General features: G+C 35.0%; 1 protein-coding gene across 18 annotated transcripts; it reads left to right on the top strand.

Annotated features, from left to right (window-relative positions):
- Window positions 1-203: 203 nt before the first annotated feature.
- Window positions 204-24,904, top strand: LOC114272163 (glutathione gamma-glutamylcysteinyltransferase 3). 18 transcript variants are annotated; one of them, XM_082910950.1, is made up of 11 exons: window positions 263-441; window positions 695-811; window positions 923-1,002; window positions 1,187-1,326; window positions 1,623-1,679; window positions 22,562-22,694; window positions 22,814-23,270; window positions 23,390-23,472; window positions 23,574-23,737; window positions 23,898-24,030; window positions 24,150-24,483. In XM_082910950.1, the coding sequence occupies exons 9-11, from the start codon at window positions 23,598-23,600 to the stop codon at window positions 24,450-24,452; spliced, it is 576 nt and encodes a 191-aa protein (XP_082767076.1). In that variant the 5' UTR covers window positions 263-441; window positions 695-811; window positions 923-1,002; window positions 1,187-1,326; window positions 1,623-1,679; window positions 22,562-22,694; window positions 22,814-23,270; window positions 23,390-23,472; window positions 23,574-23,597; the 3' UTR covers window positions 24,453-24,483. The 18 variants fall into 18 exon arrangements, 11 of the variants coding, with proteins under 11 accessions (XP_082767071.1, XP_082767077.1, XP_082767076.1 ...); XM_082910949.1 differs by having other exon boundaries at window positions 23,390-23,487; XM_082910943.1 differs by lacking the exon at window positions 23,390-23,472 and adding an exon at window positions 554-599 and having other exon boundaries at window positions 265-441.
- The last annotated feature ends 285 nt before the right edge of the window (window positions 24,905-25,189 follow it).

The raw sequence follows: 25,189 nt of genomic DNA, 5'->3' as shown, positions 1-25,189 counted from the left end.
TTATCCAAAATACATTAATGATAACATAAAAATTAAATAACATACTAACTATTTCATCTAGAGAGCAATAATAGAGACTACTAAAAGTGATGATACTTTAAAATAATCACTAATGATGTAACATCTATTTAAAAAAAAAAAAAGAAAAAAAAGACACAAGCACTATCACATCTTTATAGTGGCATTAATTAGTGTTTCCGCCCATTTTTCTTCTATTCATAGCCTTCCTTTTAAATTTCATAACTATTTCGGGATTTTTTTTTGAACCAAAACTATTGCAGATTGAAGCCCTCTCTCTCTCTCTCTCTCTCTCTCTCTCTCTCTATCTATCTATATATATGAGCAAACGAAGTGGATGCTGGGAAACCCTAGCCGCATACAGAGAATAAAGTGGAGTAGGAGAACCAAAGCAATTGCTGCGAAAACCCCAAGCATTTTCAGGTAATTCCACTTTCTCTCTCCTCTTTCCCCAACCATCCCACCGTAACCCTACAGTATTTGTGAACAATAAAAGCAATAATATGTTATTGTTCTTCCATTTCGCGATCTCAAGAAAAAAAGAGAGGGGTTTCGTGATCTGCACAAAATCATCAAAAAAAGTAATCTTTTCCGGTTAATAGTTTTGCCTATCTCATAAGCATACATATATAGTGTCAATGTCTGTATATGTATGAAGTACCTGTTCTTTTTCTAGGGCAGAGGGGCTGTTGTTGGCAGCCATTGAAATCCGAAGGAACTGAAAGATCAATCAGAAAAAATATTCAGAAACAAGAAGTCACTCACCAATCAGAAAAAATATTCCGAAATTATTGTACATTTTCAATTATATACTTCGGAATTATTTATAAATATTTGATATTTAAATTTTGATTTTTTAAAATTCAATTGGTTCTGTAGTGCTGAATGTTTTACAATTTCTCAGTACTTGATATCAGAGTAGTTTATGGAAGCAATGGATAGAGTGTAACAATGGAGTGCAGCAAGTAATGGAAAACAATAGAGGTAGTGAGAAACAATGTAGGAACTAAGTTTTAATTTTAATTTTTTTTTTAAAGACGTGCATTGAGAATTATTGTTTTTTAAAGATGTGTATATAGAAAATCTAGATTGAATTTGTAGTCATTATGGTCATTTGGCTTCATGATAAAATTGTCATAACTTTTATCTTCATTAATTTTGTACACAGAGACAAAAAAAAAAAAAAAGTGTGGAATAGAATCTCCCGTAATAAACAGAGACTAGATCACATTCTTCATCACTTTGTTTTCATCATTTTAATGGGTTGAGACTCGAAAGGGCCGAGAGACATGCCCCCTCAGTCTTCAGGTAATGTTTCTACTTCATTGTCATTGCTAGACATGTTAACACTTCTTAGGGGTTTACATTCTTTTCTTCAGTTCATCTTTGTCTAGATTCAAGTTCACTATTTGAATTATTTTTTTTGCCGTGCATTATTTTTATTAGAGCATATATATATATATATGTTTTTTTTTATATATATATATTAATGAACAAGAACTTTTGGAGTGCAACTGTTTTATTTTCTAATTGGTTTCAATGCTTGGAATCAAGAGTATATAGTTTCTTATATATTTTTTTTCTTTTCATTTGTAATAAAATAGGTTGTTTACTTGGAAGTTTTGATGGCATGAGTGGAGTCGGAAAAAAAATAAAATAAGGTATTCTTTGCTTCTCATTATCCTGTGTGTATTTTCCTTATTTAATTAGATTGTTTTTTATATTATTTTTATTTAATGTTTTGTTTGATTCAATCAATAGTTTCTCTACTCTTATAATAATGTTGCATTTTACTTAGTAATTTGATGAAACTTTTTTATTTGAGAAAAATAAAAAATCTGGTTAACATATTGTGTAGCTCATGTATTAATTTGGTTGGTATTTTCTTATTTTTCCTTTTGTGGTTTTGGTGGTTAACCAACCGTTGGTTCTTGTACATTTTGGTTTGAAAACCTTTACCAGAAATCATCAGTAGAGTAATTACAATCTAGTGGGGATTTTTTTTAAAAAGCAATAGACGTGCAATGGTTTGTCACTCCATTATATATACCGTAGCTGCAGAGACCTACCGCGGCCTTTTCATCTTGCATGACAACCCAACATGCCATTTTTTGGGTTGCACCAAACTATTATAGTTGTGCGTATTTAGCCATTTGATATACTATTTATTTTCTTTGTTTCATTTCTTTATTTATTTTTGTTTTGTTTTATTTTATTTTTCTTTTCTTTTTATACTGAACATTTAAAAAAAAAAAAAAACCGCTTGCACCTAAAGATCCCACAAGATATTGCCGATTGGACAAACTTTTGAGAGCATTACTCTTGATATCGTGGTATGGTACACCGTACACGGGTGCTCGTCTCTTTGATCAAATTGGCATCAGGGCGTTAGGATTAACTTTCCTCTCTCTAGTGGGGATAAATGGAATGGTACCTTGCTTTGGTGCCAACATATTACGACAATTCATTCTCCTCCAAACTATTCCTTATGAAGGGCAAGTAGGGGAGGCGGACCGATTTCGTTTTTACTTTTGTCCCCAATGCAAGGATTAGAGACTTTTAGAGGCTCTCTATAGTTGGAATAGTTGAGATTATGCCATTTGGGTTTTTGAGACAGTTTTTGATCGCCTTGGCGTGCATGAGTATAAAAACCATGTTGGTGTAACTTCAAAATCTAGTTGTAAAAGCACTTATCAAAACTTCACTTTGTATTAATGTACAATAACCTTGCAAATATACATATGCATACACGCACACATCTTAATACCTTCTAAACAATGGTTTTCTCTTCTATTCACATTTATGTCTTTGCATTACAACTTCCAAAGAAGTCTTTGAATCTATCAAGGAATAGGACATTCAAACCACAATTGCTTGATTTGTTGTTGTTTGTGAAATTCTGGGTTTTCTGTCGAAACTCGTTTGTCGATTTGGCCCTAACCAGATTTTTGCTAACAGATTAATAGTAATTGAAGACTTAAAATTTTAGATAATTTTTAATAAAATTTGACTATAACTATTTTTAAAATTTCCATCACATATATAATTCTAGTATGTGAATATATAAATTTGAAGAGTTAACTCATATAATTTTAAAATTATCGTACTAACTAATAATATAATATGAGATTTTATTGTTATTATTATTATTATTATTATTATTATTATTTTAACTTTTAGACTTACGATCATCCCCAACACTCCTTTAATCCATCATTGATGCACCCATTTAAGAAAAAGATATCTGTAAATAGAAATTTCTAATTAGATGGTGTTGGTGGACCTAAGTGGGTCAACATATGGCTCACCTCGATAATATGAAATGTTTATTTTTTAAAATTTTGAGAAATAATTATTTATATAAGAATTTAAATTAATTGAATAACTATAACCACATATGATTCTATTAGTTTATTTTTCAAAATAATGGATGGTCAATTTTTACAATCATTCAAGTCGGTACACTTTTTTAAAAACAAAATGTAATCCGATTAGTAACTATAATTGTCTAACCAATTTAAATTAGGATAATTACCAACTAATCCCATTAAAGAGACTTAAATACCATTAAGTTCTATTCATTTTTTATTCAGTGATAAATTTATCACTCTCTTATTTTTATGAATAAATTTACAGTGATAAATCTATTCCTCAAGACTTTTGAATAAATAAATCTAATTAATAAAACATACTCGTAAGTGACCCATTTAAATTCTTACATAAATAATTTACTTAGAGAAGAGATAAATTATTGAAATCATCGAGATAGATCTCGCCATTAGTCTACCACGGCCAACAACAATCTCTCACTCTTATAAATATAAATTTCATAAGAGTTTGGTCAAAACATCAATATAATTATTATGTCTAAACATTGTGGGAAAATGTGAATAATTAGATAATTTAGAAGAGAATGGACAATAATTGTGTAATGTAACATAAGTATACGTATATATATATATATATATTTCTTTCAATACAAAATATTAAAAATAATGTTATAATTTCATTACCTCAACTGGCCGTGTAATTTTTATGAAATAAATACTAGAAATTTTAAAAAATAAAATATAAATAATAAATGGTGGTGATTTGGAGTCGCTGTCACAAAGTGGACTGTCCCGTAACCAAACACTCTTGCTATACCCATAACCAAACATGCATGATTGGTGCACCTTTATTATACCCATGACTAGAGTTGCAAACGAATCGAGCCGAGGCAAACTTTGTTGAGCTCGAGCTTGGCTCGGTTCGGCTCGGCTCGATAATTTTTTTTAATATTATTTATATTATTTAAATAAAAAAATATTATTTATATTATTTAATATGTAAATAATATATTTATTACATAATTTAAATAAAGATAAACGAGCCGAGCTTGGCTCGTTTACTAAACGAGCCTAATATTCGAGCTTGAGTTCAAGCTTGGCTCATTTACTAAACGAACCAAGCCGAGCCGAGCCGAGCTTGTTCATGAATAATTCGATTCATTTGCAGCCCTACCCATGACTGGTGCACCTTTACTATACCCATAATCAAACAGGCATGATTGGTGTGTTGGACAATCTTCACTGTATTACAAATAAATTATGTTTGTGTACCTAACAACAAACAGAATAAATAAAAAAAATGAGAGAGATTGTTTGATTTTAAAAATCAAACCAGAATATAAAATAAATAAATAAAAATAGATTTTTATTTTGTTACAAAAATAAAATCAAAATCTAAACCAGGAAAAATAATAAAACAGAAAGTAAATAAATTAATAACCTTATGTATTTATTGAACAAAATTCTGATCAAGTCCAGTATTTAACACTGTGTCCTTAAGACAGATTCGTCCTTTGCACGGTGCTTTCAGATTGTGGACATCTATCTCCCAGTATAAAATGATCAACTGCGAATAATAGCAGCACTACAAATTATTCACACAACGAACACACTTAGTGTTTATACTCTTTCTCACAGGAAAAATTATGTAGCAAAATGCAGAGCAGGCAGAATTTGGGATGAAAATTGGAGTGAAAATCCAAATGAAGGACTGCCTTTATTTAGGAAAATTCGTGGCTCTTTGATTTGAATTAAACAGGTGCAAAACCTGTTTGAACAAGTATTATACTTGTTCGGTTTGAATGAACAGGTAAGGAACCTGTTGGGTTTAAATTTCAAACAGATATGAATCTGTTTGGTTTAAATTCACACAGATATACATCTGTTCAGGTGGGGAAAAATCGGAGCCAATTTTGAAATTAATTTTCGAAATTCAAATTCCAAAAAATAATTAGTATTGGGCTGGACAAGCCCAACCTCACACCACGCACCTGCGCCCAAGCTAAGCCCAGCCCGCCTGGACGGACAGACGATCGGGCGGGCTGACGACGCATGTTTATTTTTTGGTCCAATGGGTCTAGCCCAATTTGCTCATAACCTCTCCCTTCTACAAACTTGAGGTGCCCCTTGAGGTCCTCCCTAAGTTATAATCTCATGCCTTATAAACCCACTCAAAACTTGCCTACAAAATCAATGTGGGACAAGCTTTAAATCAAACTTTTAGGAAATTTCACCAAAAATACCATTTCCATGGAGCTCTCTTTGGCTTTAATTTTCCATTTACCCAATAATAGTTTTGAGTAACCAAATATACCACGTGAATCACTATGCGGCATAAAACACGTTACCATTTAGACCCACCAAATTTGACCCATGGGTTCCACCTAAAAATTAGACCAAAATTAAGGAAAAATCATATTTTCCAAAACCATTTCTAACATGGTGCACATTTACTAAACCCATCACCGGTACCCATAACCAAACAGGCATGATTGGCAGTGGCGGAGCCAGAAAATTAAATTAGGGGGGGTACTTATTAATTACAATATTGAAAATTTTTACAAAAATATTTCACACAAGTTTTTACAATTGATTTCGAAAAATATCAAAAAAATAATGTTATTTATAACTAGTGTATCATAGACAATATAATAAAATATGGATATAAGTCTTAAAATAAACTATATAACGTACCGAGCAGCTCCACGTGTCGAGAGACTAATGGGTGCAGAGTTGAGCGCATAAAGTATATAAGCATGGCTGTGCCCCCCATGCTGGAGGGAGAACATCATTTGGTGAGATAAACCAAAAACACTCAACTCTCTCCTCTCTCTCTCTATCCCTGAGTGTGTGCTAACTTGATCGTCGGAGGGGTTTTTCGGCCACACACTGCCAGGTAGCTCACCGCTGTTGTGCTCGCAGGTCGATCAGACAAACGAGGAGCTTGGACGAAAAGAGTACGGGCTCTGCGGAATATTTGCTCCCCGTACAATTGGCGCCGTCTGTGGGAAAACGACAAACAAAACCTTGTCCTCCAAGCTTTTTTGGTCATCTTTTATGGCGAATCACGACGACATTTCGTTGTTCGCCATCAACGGCATCACGCCAGAGTTTGTTCGGTGCAGAGATGGCCTGTCCGCCAGTCTGACGATGGCTGATTTGGAGACCGCACAAGGACTTCCCTAGGATGCGCGAGACAAGCGCGCAAGGAGTTTTGGGCGCTCTGTCATTCCAAAAGAGCGTCATCGACGGCGAGATTCACACACTCAACACTTGGAAGACAAGCTGAGAGACCATGATACCATCATCAAGAATATGGCGACGGAGATAAAGGCGGCCATGAGACGCCAGATAAAAGGAAAGGGTGTCGCTGGAGTGCGAAACCACAGTGAGCGCGCCCATTCCCACCGTTCCAACAGTCCTAATAGATGTCGCACCCTTCACTCTCCGTCACGAGAAGCCTCAGAGTTGGAGACTACGTTGTGCCGGCGATGATATCTCGCACGTAGGATAACAGTTACCACCCCTTACGCCCGACGACGGCGTTGAGATATTCTCGCTTCGACTGTTCGAAAGACTTGAAGGATATGTTGGAGGAGCGCGCTCGCCGGCAGGAGGCATAGAGGGTGCCTGCACTGTAACGGCTAGTCCCTAGAGGGCGAACCAATGAAAAAGTCGCCATACCACAACCACGCTTGGCGGCACACGCGCCACTAGACAGAGAGTTAGCAAGGCTGAGCACTACCCCTTTTACTGGAGAGATCGAGAACACACGGCTCCCCCCTGGTTCCATCAACCAAAGTTCACACTCTATGACGGAAAGACTGATCCATATATGCACGTAAGCCACTTCCAATAGGTTATGGCTGGGCACAGGGGAAACGATGCGCTCATGTGCCTTGTTTTTCCATTGAGTTTGGGCGAGTTGGGCCTAAAATGGTTTGAAAGGCTGCCGGAGGAGAGCATCGAGGGGTGGCAACAGTTGGCAGAGGCATTTGTCACCAGATTTAAGACAAACATCAAAACGCCCAAGGAAATTGACCATCTCTTGAGAGCAAAGATGGAGCCAGGTGACTCTTTGAAGGTGTATAACACTAAGTATTGGGAGACTTTTAACGAGATCCTTGATTGCCTGACCAACCTTGCAATCACTCAATATAAGCGCGGTCTTCCAGTTGGACATCGACTGAGAGACTCGCTCACAATGAATCAACCGTCGACCATGAAATTACTCATGCAACACATTAATGAGCACATTCGAGTCGAACACAATGCAGCCGCAACTACCGTGACGGCAAGTCCGGTAGTAGAGAACAAGAGAGTAGTGGGAAAGGTTTACGTAGTCAGACAAGATGATGGCCATGCAAACCACCATGGAAGGGTTATAAGGAGTTCGGTTTTTGGAAGATGTCAGTAAGAAGGCCGAGGAAAAGGGGCAAAAAACTCACAGAATGTGAATGGCCGATCCATTTCCAAAACATCGAACTCTGCCAATCTAAAGTTTTGTTCTTAGTTCTATTTTTGTAACCCCTTTTTGCCATTGGCGCAATGAAACAAGTAGAATATTTTCTTGAAAATTGTTGTATATTCGCCTCGCCAAGCGGATTTAGTGCGGACCAAGGGGTAACTAACGATCATTTTGACGGAAAGATCAAAATTCCTTGCCAAGCGGATTTTGCTCGGCAAGAGGTTTGCTGATGATTTTATCAACTTTAGAATTCCTTGCCGGGTGAATTTTGCTCGGCAAGAGGTTTGTTGATGATTTTATCAACTTTGGAATTCTTTGTCGGATGGATTTTACTCGGCAAGAGGTTTGTTGATGGTTTTAATCAACTTTAGAATTCCTTGCCGAGCTAAATTTGCTCGCCAAGAAGAAAGTCGCAGAGTTGACCTTGCTCACCGACCTTAGAGTTCTTTGCCGAGCTGATCTTGCTTGCCAAGAAGCAAGTCGCCGAGCTGACCTTGCTCGTCAACTTTGGAGTTCCTTGCCGAGCTGATCTTGCTCGCCAAGAAGCAAGTTGCGGAGCGGACCTTGCTCACCGACCTTGGAGTTTTTGCCGAGCTGATCTTGCTCGCCAAAAAGCAAGTCGTGGAGCGGACCTTGCTTGCCGACTGTAGAGTTCCTCGCAGAGGTGATTTTGCTCGCCAAGATGTAAGTTGTCGAGCTAACTTTTCTCTCTAACTTTGAAGGTCCTTGCCAAGTTGATTTTGCTCGCCAAGGAAGTTGCTGAGCTGATTTTACTCGCAAAGAAGCAAGTTGCCGAGCTGACTTTGCTTGTCTACTTTGAAGTTTCTAAATCAAGCAAAGTGAACCACCGAGCAAAGAGTCTAGCCCGGCCTTGTAATGGAATCCCAGTCACGCTAGCGCGAATAGAATTAAGGGGCAATTGAGAGGGAGATTTATAATCTGACTTTGGGCCGTGGAAGAAGCCGGACTGGATAGGGCCGAGCACGTATGGGCCGAGCTAATTTGGGCTTGTTTCGAGTGGGTTTCACTCAGTCGTGGCTCAGGCCCCCTGTTTAGGCCAAGCTAACTGGGGTTTCCGTGGAGTTGATCTTGCTCGGTCGAGGCCTAGGCCCGAGGTCCAGGTCCCATGTTTAGACCGAGCTTACTTGGCCAAGATGACCGCCTGCCAACCCGGGTTCCATGGGTCGCACGCATAGCTCGGCGGGGAATGTCTTTTGTTCACCGGCTGACATGCCTTGAACTCGGCTTTGCCGGAATGCTACCGAACTCGGCCGTTATGGAGCTCGGTGAGTGGAGCACTCAGGCATGTTACGCAGCACGGTCGTGGTAATGTCGCCAGGCTGTCGAGTTCCCGCTAATGTTGTCTGACGGTTTGGTTAGGTGATGTTCGCTGGATTTGTGCTGACAGATGGAAGAGCAGCTCCACGTGTCGAGAGACTAATGGGTGCAGAGTTGAGCACAGAAAGTATATAAGCATGGCTGCGCCCCCCATGCTGGAGGGAGAACATCATTTGGTGAGATAAACCAAAACACTCAACTCTCCTCTCTCTCTCTCTCTCTATCCCTGAGTGTGTGCTAACTTGACCGTCGGAGGGGTTTTCCAGCCATACACCGCCGGGTAGCTCATCACTGTTGTGCTCGCAGGTCGATCAGACAAACGAGGAGCTTGGACGAAAGGAGTACGAGTTCCGCAGAATATTTGCTCCCCGTACATCGAGTAAATGAAAAATTGAAGTAAAGTAAACTCGATGACAATGGTGTTTTGGTGGATTTATCAGATTAAAAGAAGTAACTTGAGAAACAAAATCATTGGTTTTTTAGAAACGTTGTTGGATGGGTTTTGCTCCACCAACGTTTCTGAACTTGGTGGGTTTTGTTCCATGACAATGAACTTAAGAGAATTATCAGGTACTCACATGTGTGTGTGTGAGAACTTGAGAGAATTATTAGGTACTCACATGTGTGTGTGTGTGGGAGAGAGAGAGAGAGAGAGAGAGAGAGAGAGAGAGGGGGGGGGCGGGCGGTTGGCGGGTTTTGTTTGCTTTTGTGATTGGATTCAAGTCCCCATTCAACTTGAGAGAATAATTTGGGTTTGATGGATTAATTTTGGGATTGATTTTCATTATTTGAATAGTTACCTTTTAAGATTTGTTAAGTAGTATATTTGTGAAAAAATTTAAAATGATTAGATATCGGTAGTAAAATGGACAATAAATATAATTTTCAGAATAATCATTTATTTTTTGTAACAAAAATGTAATTCGAACATGTAATTATCCATTTTCAATTATTTTAATTTTTTATATGGATATTCTAATCAATGAATCATAAAAAATGAATAATTTAAATTATCGAAATTGATTTCAAAATAAATCCATCAAGCTTAAATCATTCTCTCAAATTAGATTGCTAATTTGTGAGAATTCAAAACCATCAGTTTTCAATGATTTCCTTGGTCTTTGACTTTGATTCACCTTCTGTAGGAGTAAAGTTAGTTATCATCAATGATTTAAAAAAGTACTTCTTCCGTTTTAAAATAATAGTTCGTTTTGAAAAATTTAACTTTTTTGATAGTACAATTATTAAACTTTAAAAAAAATTGATTTTTTAAAATTACCCTTTGATAGTATATTTTTACTTTAAAAAAAATTGATTTTTCAAAATTACTCTTTGATAGTATATTTTTTGAAAAATATCAATGTCATAATTGTACTTTTTATGTTAATAAATTTAAACGGACAAAATAGGAAATTTATATTATTTTTGTACTTGATTTTTGAAAAGTGACTAATATTTTGGAACAATAAAAAATAGAATAAATGATTAATATTTTGGGACGGAGGGAGTATATTTGTTGAAATTTTTATTTAAGAATAGTTTTTTGGCTTTAAGGTCCTGTTTGGAATGTCCTAAATCAATATTGAGTATTTTATCAACCTAAAATGATTCAAATTAAGTGGTTGTTTGGGATGTACTATATAAATGCACTTTTTGACTTTTTAGCTAAAAAAATAGAGAAAAAAATATATATGTATGTTTAGAATAACTTTTTGACTTTTTACGAAAAATGTGTAATCAAAAATATTGTAGTAAAATTAAAATGACCATTTCACCCTTTTGATTTGTTGACTTTTAATTTTTTGACTTTTTAGATAGTTGAATTCATTTTGCCCTGGTGGCTTTCTCCACAAGCTACCTTTGAATAGTATAGGATTTTTAACTTTTTTAATAATTTTTTGATTTTTTATCTTTATTAGCTTATCCCTAGTGTTCAAAAGATCCTAAAAATGAAGGAACACGACTTAATTTTTATGGATTGGGTCAGTTTAGTTTAGTCTTGTTATAATATGGGTCAATTATGTGTCTAAGGTTCATGCTTAATCGCCTCCATATGTGAGGTTCAGTAGATTATTAGTTCGGCACACTACTAAAAATCGAATTTTTTGCGATGGTCTCAAACGTCGTAAAAGATCCACATGTCGTCGTAGCAAAAGGTTCACATGTCGTCGTAAAAGACTTTTTACGACGGAATAGCGATAGAAAATGGAGGGTAGCGAAAGGGAGCGTGACAAAAAATATTTGCGACGGTTACAAACCGTTGCTTTCTTGTAGCAACAATAAATCAATGATTTTTGCAACGTTATAACTTGACACAAAAAAGTGGGGAAAACATCACTTTTAGCAACGGTTTAGGATGTTGTCACCAAAAACTTTTTTAGAGATGGTAATTGACATCGCAAAAAGTATTATTAGCAACGGTCTTAAATGTTGCAAAAAAATAAAATTAAATCAATAATATATTCGCATCAGTTAAACCGTCACTAAAGATAATATGTGACATGTTAACCCGTTACTAACAAAATGCAAAGAAATAATGATTGCTTTAGCGACGGTTTATTACTGTCACAAAAAAAAATATTTTCATAAAATAAATATATATATTTCATTAATTTATTCCCTGTACAAATTATTAATATTTTTTAAAATAAAATGCATCCGCATCCACACACATTCACGTTCATAAAATCATATATACGAATAATAATATATATGTACCCTATAACAATACAGTGTCAACCAAATATTCTTTACAAAATTATATAAAACATCCTTCAAAAATATTAATAATTTTTAATAATTTAAAACTCAAATTTGTATCTAAAACAAAAGAAAAGTATCGAGAGTACAAAGAAAAAAAACATAATACACAAACCAACAAAAAATTAAAAAATAACTGGTAAAGTGACAGACAAACCAACAAAAACACCATTAACAACCAGTCTATGTAACTAGTTTTCACCTAATGCACAATATTCAAACACAAACCAATCTCCAGATATCAATACCCCAAAGAGAGTTTCCCAACCATTAGCGGATCAAAAATATAAAAAAATAGCATGCATTCGAATTTCTTAAAAATAAAAACATAACATCAAAAGGCGTATGTCACATCAAACTCTTAACTTTTAAACTTCAAAATTGTAATTGATAAAACTCGGACCAAGTAACTTGCTACTACAAATCTTGATCCCATGTTAAACATCAAAGAAAAAGGTTCACACAACACTAACTATTTTTTAGGAATCAGCAATTGTAACCTCAACCTCAACACTAGTTTCAATAGTGATAGAGGTGATCTGCTTAACCACATTTGAGGAGCTGAAGAGATCAATCACTTGCTTGTGGACACGGAACTCAAATCTATCCCATGTGTTAGTTCATGTCAAAGCAAAAATATTAAGGGTCAATTAGTCCTTTCCTGTCAATGCCAAACTGCAAATTTAATGCAGGTTTGAGTATGTTCAGCTACAGTAAAAACTCCATAAGAATAAATCAAACCAAACCAAACCAAACCAAACCAAGCCCTAAGTCCCATCAAATGGGGTCGACTACATGAATCCTCCTTCTCCACGCGGCCCTATCAAAGGCCATTTCGTTAGTCAAATTAAGTAGATCCATATCTCTATTTACAACGTTAGCCAACGTTAATCTAGGCCTACCCCGTCCCCTAACAATCCCCTCTATTGTTACAGCATCTCATCTCTTCACTACTGCCTCTGTTGGTCTCCGTTGAATGTGACCAAACCATCTCAATCGATTCTCTCTGAACTTATCTTTTATCGGTGCTACTCCTACCCATTCTCGAATACACTCATTCCTAATTCTGTCTTGTCTAGTCTTGCCACACATCCACCTTAACATCCTCATCTCAGCCACACTCATCTTATCTACATGTTGTTTTTTGGTTGCCCAACACTCCGTTCCATACAACATCGCTGGTCTAATAGCCATTCTATAGAACTTACCTTTGAGTCTAGTGGGTATTCGTTTATCGCACAATACTCCAGACGCACTTCTCCACTTACACCATTCCGCTTTAATCCTATAGGCCACATCCGCATCAATCTCCCCCGTTGTGATAATCGACCCTAAATAACGAAAATATTCACTCTTAGGCAATTCTTGGTTCTCAATCTTCACTTCTCTTTTGCTTTCATTATTACTGTTACTAAATTTACACTCCGTGTACTCTGTCTTATTTCTGCTTATCCGGAAACCTTTAGATTCAAGAACTCTTCTCCAAATCTCCAACTTTGTATTAACTCCTCTAGTCTCATCCACTAACACGATATCGTCTGCAAAAAGCATACACCATGGCACGTCATCCTGAATATTTCTCGTCAACTCATCCATAACTAAAGCAAAAAGATAAGGGCTTAAGGTAGATCCTTGGTGTAATCCAACAGTAATAGAAAATTCATTTGTTTCTCCAACAGACGATCTAATAGTGGTCACCACTCCTTCATACATGTCCTTAATCACATTAATGTAACCTTTTGTTACCCTTTTTTTCTCTAACACCCACCATATTATATCTCGGGACACTCTATCATATGTTTTCTCAAGGTCAATAAACACCATTTGAATGTCTCTTTTCTTTTCTCTATACTTTTCTATTACTCTTCTCAAAAGATAAATCGCTTCCATTGTTGACCTGCCGGGTATAAACCCAAATTGATTCTCTGACACCTCTATTATATCTCGCAATCGGCGTTCCATCACCCTCTCCCACACTTTCATTATATGACACATTGGCTTGATTCCTCTATAGTTGTTGCAATTCTGGACATCTCCTTTGTTCTTATATATTGGCTCTAAAATACTCTTCCTCCACTCATATGGCATGTTCCTAGTCAACAAAATTTTGCTAAACAATCTAGTCAATCAAGCAACCTCTTTTTTACCCAAGCACTTTCAAGCTTCAATAGAGATATCATCGGGTCCTAAAGCCTTATTTAATTTCATCTTCTTAAGTGCAATTTCCATTTCAAAGTTCTTAATCCTGCGATAAAACCTAGTCTTGGTTTATCGTATTACTAGCCATTTCTTCCCCTACTGTCGTACCTTCATATTCCTCATTTAATAGTTTTTCAAAATAGTTCTTCCATCTTTCCTTCACCAATACCTTAGAATCCTCACTCTTGATGCACCTAACTTGATTAAAATCTCTTGTTTTCCTTTCTCGTATCTTAGCAAGTTTGTATACTCTCTTCTCTCCTTTACTATCTAGTCTAGTGTATAGGTCATCATAAACTTTCAACTTAGCCTCTCTCACTACTTTTTTGACTGACTTACTAGCCAATCTACAGCTCTTAAGGTTTTCCTCAGTTCTATCCTTCTGCCACTTTTTAAAGCACTCCTTCTTTGCCTTAACTACCGCTTAAACCTCTTCCCTCCACCAAGTTTCCCTAGCGTTGGGTCCTGTCCCTTTCGACTCTTAAGCACTTCCCTTGAGATTATCCTCAAACAATTAGCCATCGAGTTCCATATAGTGTTAGCATCATCTTCCAAGTCCCAAGTACCTTCCTTATTCATTCTATTCTTAAATATTTCTAATTTATCCCTTTTTAGGTCCCACCATCTCGTCCTACGACGCCCACCATCCTTCCTATCTTGGTATTGCCCTCTAAAACATAAATCTAGTACCAAAATCCTATGTTGAGAGGTCAGGCTCTCTCTAGGAATCACCTTACAATCATTGCATTTTAAGCGGTCCACTTTTCTCACTAAGAAATAATCTATTTAGCTCTTAACTGACCCACTCTTAAAAGTTATCAAATGCTTCTCCCTCTTCTTATACATAGCATTGGCCACCACCATGTCAGAAGCCAACGCAAAATCTAAGATACTCTCTCCAGCCTCATTTTTGTCACCAAAACCGTATCCACCATGCACCCTTTCATAGCCTAGTTTATCTATGCCTACATAGCCATTAAAATTTCTACTTATAACCAGGTTTTCTCCTACGGGCATCTCTTGTAAGATCTCATCCATTTGCTCCCAAAAATCCTTGTTAGTCTGATCATCTAATCCTACTTGAGGGGCGTATGCAGTAATAACGTTTACTATATTCCCTCCAATAACTAGTTTAACTAGCATAATCCTATCCCATTTCCTAATGACCGCCACTACATTCTCCACCAGATTCTTGACAATTATGATTCCTACCACATTTCTGCATCTGTCGTTACCACTATAATACAGTTTAAAACCAGTATCCTTAATTTCTCTAGCTTTCTCACCCGTTCACTTAGTTTCTTGTACGCAAGCTATACTAACTCTCCTCCTAATCATAACATCTACCAATTCCATTGTCTTATCAGTTAAGGTTCCTATATTCCAAGTGGCTACCCTAAACCTGTAGTTTTGGACTAGCTTCTTTACCTGCGCTCGTCCAAAAAAACGCGGAAACCTTTGCCCGTTTTTCACCGCACCCAAGCGTCGATGCAGCGCCCCTTGCTCACTTTTTGAAACACCAGGAGGCAAGCGCAACGCGTTACTTGAGGGTAACGACCTAACATTTAAACGATTCAAAGTAGGAAAATACTCTATAAGAAGGTTGAAATAAAATACTAAAAATTTAACTAGACACTAATGGATATAGATTATTTCATGTTTTGACCTTCCAAGAGAAAACTTTGGAGAACATTCACGTCTAATGACAATAATTAAAGTTTTTTAACCAAACTCATGTTATTTAAAAACAAAATTTTGAAACCCAAGCAAATTTGAACGAATTTTTCAAATTCTGAAATTCACACATAATAATCGCTACTGGAATGCAGCCAGCAGGCAAAGAGCACCACTGAAAAATATGCCATGTAAAACGAAGAAACTTCATACAATCTTGTAAAAAGTTCTATGACTCCAATTGAAAGATTCAAATTAATTAACTAACATTAAAAACCAATTTTTATAGGAAACCATTTGGGCATTGTTACTTCAGTAAGGCACTCAAATTGTGCCACATGAACAATACAATAGTCATAGTGGTGATGTGTTGTCAACATAATCTACTAGCAAGACTTAAGAGTTGCTATTTGGGTGCAGTTGAGTAATTTTAAAACCAGATTAGACTAAACAGGTACATTGCACAAGTCCATCCACAAGTCACAGTGCAAAAGGTTTACACCACATGAAAGTTTATTATGTAGCTATATATTGAGGTGCCCTGTTTTATGAGTTAAAGCAGTCCACAAAGCAATAAGCATTGAGTGTGTGTTTAATGGAGTTCAACCCCAGTTTGATGTGTTGTGTGAGTTGATCAAGTGAAGGTTGATATCATTTTCCCTAGTGTGTGTACAGTGGTGGTTAGGTACAAGTAGCCAACAGAGAAAAAACAGAGCAAATCCCAACTCCATCTAAAGCCCGAGGACTCTTAACTGCTGGTAAATGGCACAATGTAAATATAATGGTCATCAAATTACCATAATATGATGTTAAATTCTGGAGGATTAAAAATAAAAAGGATTCCCAAAAATGAAATCAATTCCAATTACTCTAGGTTCTAAATGTTAACAAAATCCATATCAAATACTACACCTTCAGTTCAGCAAGGAATTCCTTTGAAGCTTGCATATCCATATTCTTGATACGCATCAGAAATCAACACAACACTCTTAAAGAGCGATAACTTATGCTTGCCAATCTATGTGCAAATAATATTCACAAAAACTACTTGCATTACATGATCAAAGTGCATGATGTATATGTGAAAGTGAAGAGATATTACAATAGGCAATCAAGAGATTCATAACTTTTGACCACAAGAGATGTTAAAGAATATGAACAATTCAAGCTACATGTTACGAGAAAAGATCAAGTGCTAACAGAACTACTTGTCAATTTTTTTTTTTTTTTTTTGGGGGTCACATTCACGTGTCACTAAGGCTGCTAATAAGGCTGCAAATGTGAACTGATGTAAGGCTTGTAAGATTAAAGCTGAAGCTGAGGTCTCTAGAAGCATAGGAACAGGGATGACGACCATTGAAAGAAAATGGTAAGTTGCTGTAGAGCTCTCATAATAATCCATCAGCAACCAATCTTCCTTTAGTTCACCACCATGGTAGCATAGGACAATGGGCCCAAAGACAAGCAACTGCTTAGAGTACCAGCTGCAGATGCAGGGTACGTGTATGTGTTTTTGTAACTTCTATGGCATTGTATCAGTACATTTTCTAGTGTTGGAGATTGTCTTTTTAGTACAAAACCCCAATTGGCAGATAATTTAGAGGAAAAAAAAACATACAAAAACTACAATGATGAAAGTTATGTCATATTTACATGTAGTACAACTCATTAAGAAAATGCAGATTAAATAAAAAAAAAAAATTGGTATATGGATCTAATATTACCGTTTATACAGCTGTTAAACATGATACAGAAGCATTTTATTATGAAGAAATTAGATATAATAATAAGTAAAAATTAGGCCTCAATATTGATGTTGATATTGATATTGTCCATGGTTTGAATTAACATGAACTCCGAAATTGCTTAAGAGGTTGACACACCACGGCTATGTAGCGAAGAAACCGCTCATTTTAAAGGAAAAATAAAATCATAGGGAGTACCTTCTAATTTGAAACAAAAAAAGATATATTACATAACCATTTCATGACATCAATTGATAAAAGCATTGGTTAACAAAAAAAAAAAATTGATGAAATTGCTTACCAAATCAATTGACAAATATGAAAGAAAGCATACCCACAAAAACACAAAAGCATGAGAGAGAGTATCCAAATGGAACTTAATTTAAAGTAGTAAAATTGGGAATAAAGGATAAAGGAGAAACTTACTAGAAGGCGCAGTTGGAATAGAGAAAACTCACAGCTCTCAACCTTGGTCCTTGATGGACTTTGGGGGCCTACATCTCCAAAAATAAAATTAAAAGCATCACATAGAGAGAGTGGAAGTTTTAAATTTTTAATCTTAGAGGCAAATGAAAGTTTCAAATGATCTTAATAAATTTGTGCCTATGTTATTCCAAAGAGTAGAAAATATAAGTAAGCAAGCTCCATTATCCATTATCCAAAATCAACTCCCTAAAAATTGCCTACTAAAAATAATATCCAACTCCCACTGTTTGCATTACCCATTTGAATATACCTCTATTTTTGCTAAACTTACCACCACACTACATTTTGGAAAGGTTCTTTAGTCATTTACTTGGTCCGTTATAATAGATTCACTCACTATTTGAACAACAAAAAGTTAGAATTATATAAACAACTGGTTTAACCAAAAGAAAATAAACTATTTTAATTAAGGCTTTTACCTAACATGGTGTATGCATGATGACACAAAATATAGAGGGGGAAAGAGACAAATTTTAATTGAGGCAATATTCTTGGTTGTGAGAAGTAAATGAGAAACAATTTACACTGGAAATGAGAAACAAATTACATAATGTAAATGAGAAACACAATCAAACCTTTCTCGGTCATCACAGCCAAGGACTGGTAGTAATTCTCCTACTGTCCATTTCAGAACCCCCTATATCTGATCCAGAAACTCAGGTCATAGAAGGCCAACATAAACTCAGTTCATGAGATGATGTTCAAGCTCAAAGGGTGACTTGACTAGAACCCAAGTCTCTATTCCATCTCTAACAAGCTTTGCTGACAGAGCTAGAGACATTTTCTAGTACATGTTCTATTTATGTTTTGGTAGTAATAGGCACATTATATTCCAAAAAGGTTGTAGTTACCAAATTTCAAGGTGGTCATAACACCACTTAAGGTTGAGATACTTATGAATGAAGAGCCATGATGCAGATAAATCTACTTGTTGAGTAAATTCATTTAAACCAGTCCATAAACAAAATTAGTTGTCATGTTTGATCATGTAATAGCATAACATCATGCAAACACAAAGTTTCGTACAAAAAGAGTTGTAGAGAATTATTACAAATTGGTCCAGTTCTTAATAATTTCCCCCAAATATAGACTTTTCCATTAAGTTTGCTTAATATTTTGGTAAAATCTGAGCGATCACATGTCATACCTTGACATTGATTGCTCAAGGAGAGACTGTAATATACTAGTATGAATATGCTACAATAAATTTATTAATTCAGAAATAGTTTTTTGGATGTGAACACTTTAAAAGAATGTTATGCTGTATTAAGAATTTTATGGTTTTTTTTTTTTTTTATTACAATATTAGAGATTTGAGAGTCCATTCTGTCAGTATAAGTAGATGAGTGCAGACTTCCTTAATTGTATTTAGATATCTGATACCCTAATTGAAGATTTGAGGAAGTAAGGAGTGGTATGAAGCATTAGATCAACATTTTAATTGGCTGCTTCAATATAAGATCAGCCCATATTTTTGCAGATGGGGTGACAGCATGCGTGTTCAGTAATTAGATCAACGGCCTTAACTGATCATTCACCAAAAAGAACAAAAAGGAAAGGAGACTAATATCTTGAAAATTGAATCCCCCTTCCACTCACCCACCCACCCAACAAAAGATATAGTAATCAGGACGAATTTTCAATTAGTAGATTACAACGAGAAAGAAATAGTTTACATACTTCTATTTCTGAAAACACGGGCTTTGATAATTCAAATTTTAATCTCTTTTGTAAACATTCTGTTCCTGAGTCTCATGCTGATGGGGCCATTGGATTACCCCCTAAAAAATTACACTCTCATGTTGCATATGTTAGACACCCAACGAAAACCCAAATAAAAATTTTGAGGCATTTTGGAGACCCATTTTAGAAAAAAAATGTAGAGACATGTGAGGCATTTTACAGAACTTAGTGTATGCATACAAAGAGACACACACAAAACAAAAATGCCCAAAAAGAAAAATCGACAAAAAAATAAACAAACAATGAACTAAGAAACGCTAGCTATGCCAAGGAAAGGGGGGAAAAATTTGAAGAGGATACCGATCTTGATGGCGCTTTCTCTTTCTCGTTGGTTGTGTCGACCGGTCTACCTTGTATTTGATCAAATAGTGCACTCGAATTTCAACAAAGTTGCCATAGGTAAAACCAAGAAGAGAGAGAGAGAGAGAGTGGAGGACGTCTGTGAAAGATAGGGGGAGGTGTGATTGGTATTCATGAGCAGGAATCCAAAGAGGCAGGCAATGTTATATATTTGGCCCTTAGATTTTGATATTGATCTGAATAGTTGGTTATAAATGTATTTCTAAGACAATTTCTTATCACTTAGGATAAGGTAATGTTAGGAATACCAAATTTTATATTAAATAAATGATTAAATGTGGCTTTGTAATTTTATAGACCTCACATTTATGTGAGGCATTTAATCATTTGTTTGGTAGAAAATTTGGTACCTATAATATTTTTCCTTAGGACAAATTCAAAAACCCTCATGCCTAATTATATAAATATAAAAATAAAATTAAAAATATATACACAATCACACTTATATAGAAACTGTGATTAAAAAAAAATTATATAATCACACTTGGATGTTGAGATTAAAAATAAATATTATCTCACTCAACTAAATTAACTATGATTGAAATATTATTTAATTTTTTTAATTACACTTATAATAAAAATGAGATATTTTTAATTTTTCTTATGCGATCTTTAAGCATTATTGTAGTAGTGTGAATAATCAAAACTTATTGAACTTCCAAATGTAAAGTAGTCTTGCAACATCAATTACCAAAGTTTAGAGATGAGAGGGAAAGGGGGTGGGGGTGGCGGTGGGGGTTGGAGGGGGAGGGCGTGTGGGTAATTAAGGATTAAGTTTTTGCGACAGGTTTAAGGACTGTCACTAATGAGTAAAAAAGAAAATCTTTTGCGATGGATTAACAAAGGGCGTCGCAAAAAAAAAAAACGATGGGCAACGTACTGTCGTGTACAATATTACTTTTTGGCACAGTCTTGAATTTTCCGTCTCTAATAGTGATATTTAGTCTGTGTCTTTTTGCGAAAATCAAATGTCGTCGGCAAAAAAATAAGTTCGCGACAATTTTTAAGCTTTTTGTGATTTTTAAACCATCACTAAAAGTTCTGTGTCTAAAGCCTCCTTTTCTAGTATTCAATCCATTGAGGCTGGATTGGTTTTTCGATTAGGGGTTCGTTTAGGAAGTGTTTTTCTAGTGATTTTTTGGGTTTTGATTAAAATATGTTGTAAAAGTATAAAAGGTGTTTGAGAATAACTTTTTCAATTTTTATTAAAAAAATGTGCGAAAAGTAAAAAACATAGAATGGTAACTTATTGTTGATTTGTCCTAAAACAATTTTTTGATTTATGTTGCAAGTAGGGTTTTGTTGTTTTCCTCTTCTTTTGACAGATTTTTGATGAATTTGAGTGTGAGTTTTACAACTTAATTTTTTTAGTGATTTTTTATTTTTTGACTTTTTTATGCAATGAAAAATGTTAGTATATTTGCAATAATTTTTGGGTAGTATATTTGCAATAATTTTTTGGTTGTATAGATAGTTGTGAGGGGAAAAAAAATTTGATAACAGTATCCCCTTCTATCCCCTCTTCATTTCATTGGGCCACCTTTAGATCTAATAAAAAAGCGGTTGGGTTTAGTTTTCCTAATGTGTTTTCCTTCAATAAATTCCCTTTTTATCTGAAGAGGTTGCTAAATTTTGTTTCAATTTTCAGTATAAAACTTGTTTCAATGTGTTTAAAAAAGTTCAGTTTAGTCTTAGAGTTTCTATTTGTTAAACTTGTAATTATTTAGGAAAGATTGTTATATTGATTTTTGTAATTGAATTTGCTACCATGTATATTTCAATGTGACATTATTAAATCTAAATTACTATGGCATCACTAATGATGAGGTGGCCAATGAAATGAAAGGGGCATAAGCAGGGGATGCAGTGTGGCTATTGTTGTGAGCGTAATAGGGCTCACTTTGGGTTACTCCTTAATAATCCGAACCGTTCATTTCTTAGGGTACGTCGAGTAGAACATTCTTGAAAAAAATCAAATTGATTGGACATTAATCGACTTATGTTTAGGGCAAATTTGTATCTACAAAAATAAACGCTTGGTGTATTTTTTAGTATAAAAGTGAATATAAATTTGTTCTGATTAGGAGGCTATCGATATCTGATCGACTTAATTTTTTACGAGAATGTACTAATTGATGTACACTAAAAAATGAGTGATTTGGATCATTCAGATAGGACCTGAAGTGAGCCTTATTACATCTCACAGCAGTGGCTGCCATGCAAAGGGCAGAGCAACCACACTGCATCCCAGGGGCTCATTGCTCTCATATTTGATTTGCTTTCCTGTTGCCCTTTCGTTCTCTTATGCTCCAATAATTAATGCTTGTTATGTTTTTGTCTCAATGCTGTTGGTTTGAGGATCCCATGATCGGGGATTCGGAGATCATGGGGAATGTCCAGAAAAAAGGAATCACATTTGACGGTTTTGTTGAACTTGCTAGGAAACATGTCGACATTGAAGCATTCAAGGCTCAACATAGCTCTTTAGAGCAATTTACAAACTGTGTGATCCAAACGACTTCAACAGGAGAGTTGTATATGATTCTGTCCTACTCTAGGAAGACGGTCAATCAGGTAATTTATTGATTTATTTTGTTTTAGATTTGAATATTGATTTAATTATTTTTATGATATTATGACTTTTGTTATAATATAGTAAATTAAATTTATTATTATTATTTTTTGAAATTTAGACGGGTGATGGTCATTTTTCACCAATGGCTGCATATCACAAGGGCAGAGACATGCTTTTGATATTGGATGTTGCCTGCTACAAGTACCCTTTTCATTGGTTGTCGCGGATGACGGTTTGGGATGCCATGAACAAAATCGACAAAGAAACCGATGAAACACGAGGATGAGAATTTACAATTTTATATACTATTTAACTCTATAATTTTGAATTTTAATTTTTCATTGTTTGATTATATCAGGTTTATGATGGTGAGGAAGAAAATCTCATGAGCCATAGTCCAGAAAAAAGAAATCACATTTGACGGTTTTGTTGAACTTGTTAGGAAACATGTCGACATTGAAGCATTCAAGGCTCAACATAGCTCTTTAGAGCAATTTACAAACTGTGTGATCCAAATGACTTCAACAGAAGAGTTGTATATGATTCTGTCCTACTCTAGGAAGACGGTCAATCAGGTAATTTATTGATTTATTTTGTTTTAGATTTGAATATTGATTTAATTATTTTTATGATATTATGACTTTTGTTATAATATAGTAAATTAAATTTATTATTATTATTTTTTGAAATTTAGACGGGTGATGTTCATTTTTCACCAATGGCTGCATATCACAAGGGCAGAGACATGCTTTTGATATTGGATGTTGCCCGCTACAAGTACCCTTTTCATTGGTTGCCGCCGATGACGGTTTATGATATTATGACTTTTGTTATAATATAGTAAATTAAATTTATTATTATTATTTTTTGAAATTTAGACGGGTGATGGTCATTTTTCACCAATGGCTGCATATCACAAGGGCAGAGACATGCTTTTGATATTGGATGTTGCCCACTACAAGTACCCTTTTCATTGGTTGCCGCGGATGACGGTTTGGGATGCCATGAACAAAATCGACAAAGAAATCGATGAAACACGAGGGTGAGAATTTACAATTTTATATACTATTTAACTCTATAATTTTGAATTTTAATTTTTCATTGTTTGATTATATCAGGTTTATGATGGTGAGGAAGAAAATCTCATGAGCCATAGTCCAGAAAAAAGAAATCACATTTGACGGTTTTGTTGAACTTGTTAGGAAACATGTCGACATTGAAGCATTCAAGACTCAACATAGCTCTTTAGAGCAATTTACAAACTGTGTGATCCAAACGACTTCAACAGAAGAGTTGTATATGATTTTGTCCTACTCTAGGAAGACGGTCAATCAGGTAATTTATTGATTTATTTTGTTTTAGATTTGAATATTGATTTAATTATTTTTATGATATTATGACTTTTATTATAATATAGTAAATTAAATTTATTATTATTTTTTTTTGAAATTTAGACGGGCGATGGTCATTTTTCACCAATGGCTGCATATCACAAGGGCAGAAACATGCTTTTGATATTGGATGTTGCCCGCTACAAGTACCCTTTTCATTGGTTGCCGCGGATGACGGTTTGGGATGCCATGAACAAAATCAACAAAGAAACCGGCAGAAACATGCTTTTGATATTGGATGTTGCCCGCTACAAGTACCCTTTTCATTGGTTGCCGCGGATGACGGTTTGGGATGCCATGAACAAAATCGACAAAGAAACCGATGAAGTGGGAATTTACAATTTTATATACTATTTAACTCTATAATTTTGAATTTTAATTTTTCATTGTTTGATTATATCAGGTTTATGATGGTGAGGAAGAAAATCTCATGAGCCATAGCCATGCAGAGGTTGATGAAAAGTTTAGAAGTAGATACTAGAGATATATATATATATACTAGCAGTTGGCACATGCGATGCGTGTACAATTCAAATAAGCAAAAATAAAATAAAATATTTATTATATATAGTATGCTACTCAAGGGGTAAGAGACTTCTTCACTTGACATAAGTTCAAGGTTCAAGTCCCTTTCTCTCATCTATCTTTTTTTTTTTTTTTTTAAATAAAAAAGTGGACACATTGTAGCATAAAAAACCAAGGCTTTAAGACACCATAAAAAGTGTTCATTTTATATATAGTATAGATATATATTGTTTGTTGGTATTTTAAAATTGTTAAATGGTATATAGTTAAGATTTTGTTCTGTTAGGTCTAAAGTATGTGTTCATATTTTGGGGAGATATATGTTTATTGGATGTTTATGTTTATTAGATTCGGGTGATTCAATACTCCTGAAGTATGAATACGTGGTGCTTTATAAGGTTTTGATTGGTAGAAAGACATAAGGACTCATAATTTATGTTTTGGATAAAGAACAACATGAGATTAAGTAATTGGTGATTTACTTGGAGTATGACCACATGTATTCCGGGAGTATTGAATAATCTCCCATTAGATTCACTATTCTCGATTGCTTGTTTTCTCTAAAATATGAATACGTG

The sequence above is a fragment of the Camellia sinensis genome, unplaced genomic scaffold (assembly GCF_055761805.1).
Source record: "Camellia sinensis isolate YWXY unplaced genomic scaffold, ASM5576180v1 Unanchor1, whole genome shotgun sequence".
Taxonomy (NCBI): domain Eukaryota; kingdom Viridiplantae; phylum Streptophyta; class Magnoliopsida; order Ericales; family Theaceae; genus Camellia; species Camellia sinensis.
Note: the sequence above shows the minus strand (reverse complement) of the source record. Positions and strands in the feature narration are given on the sequence as shown.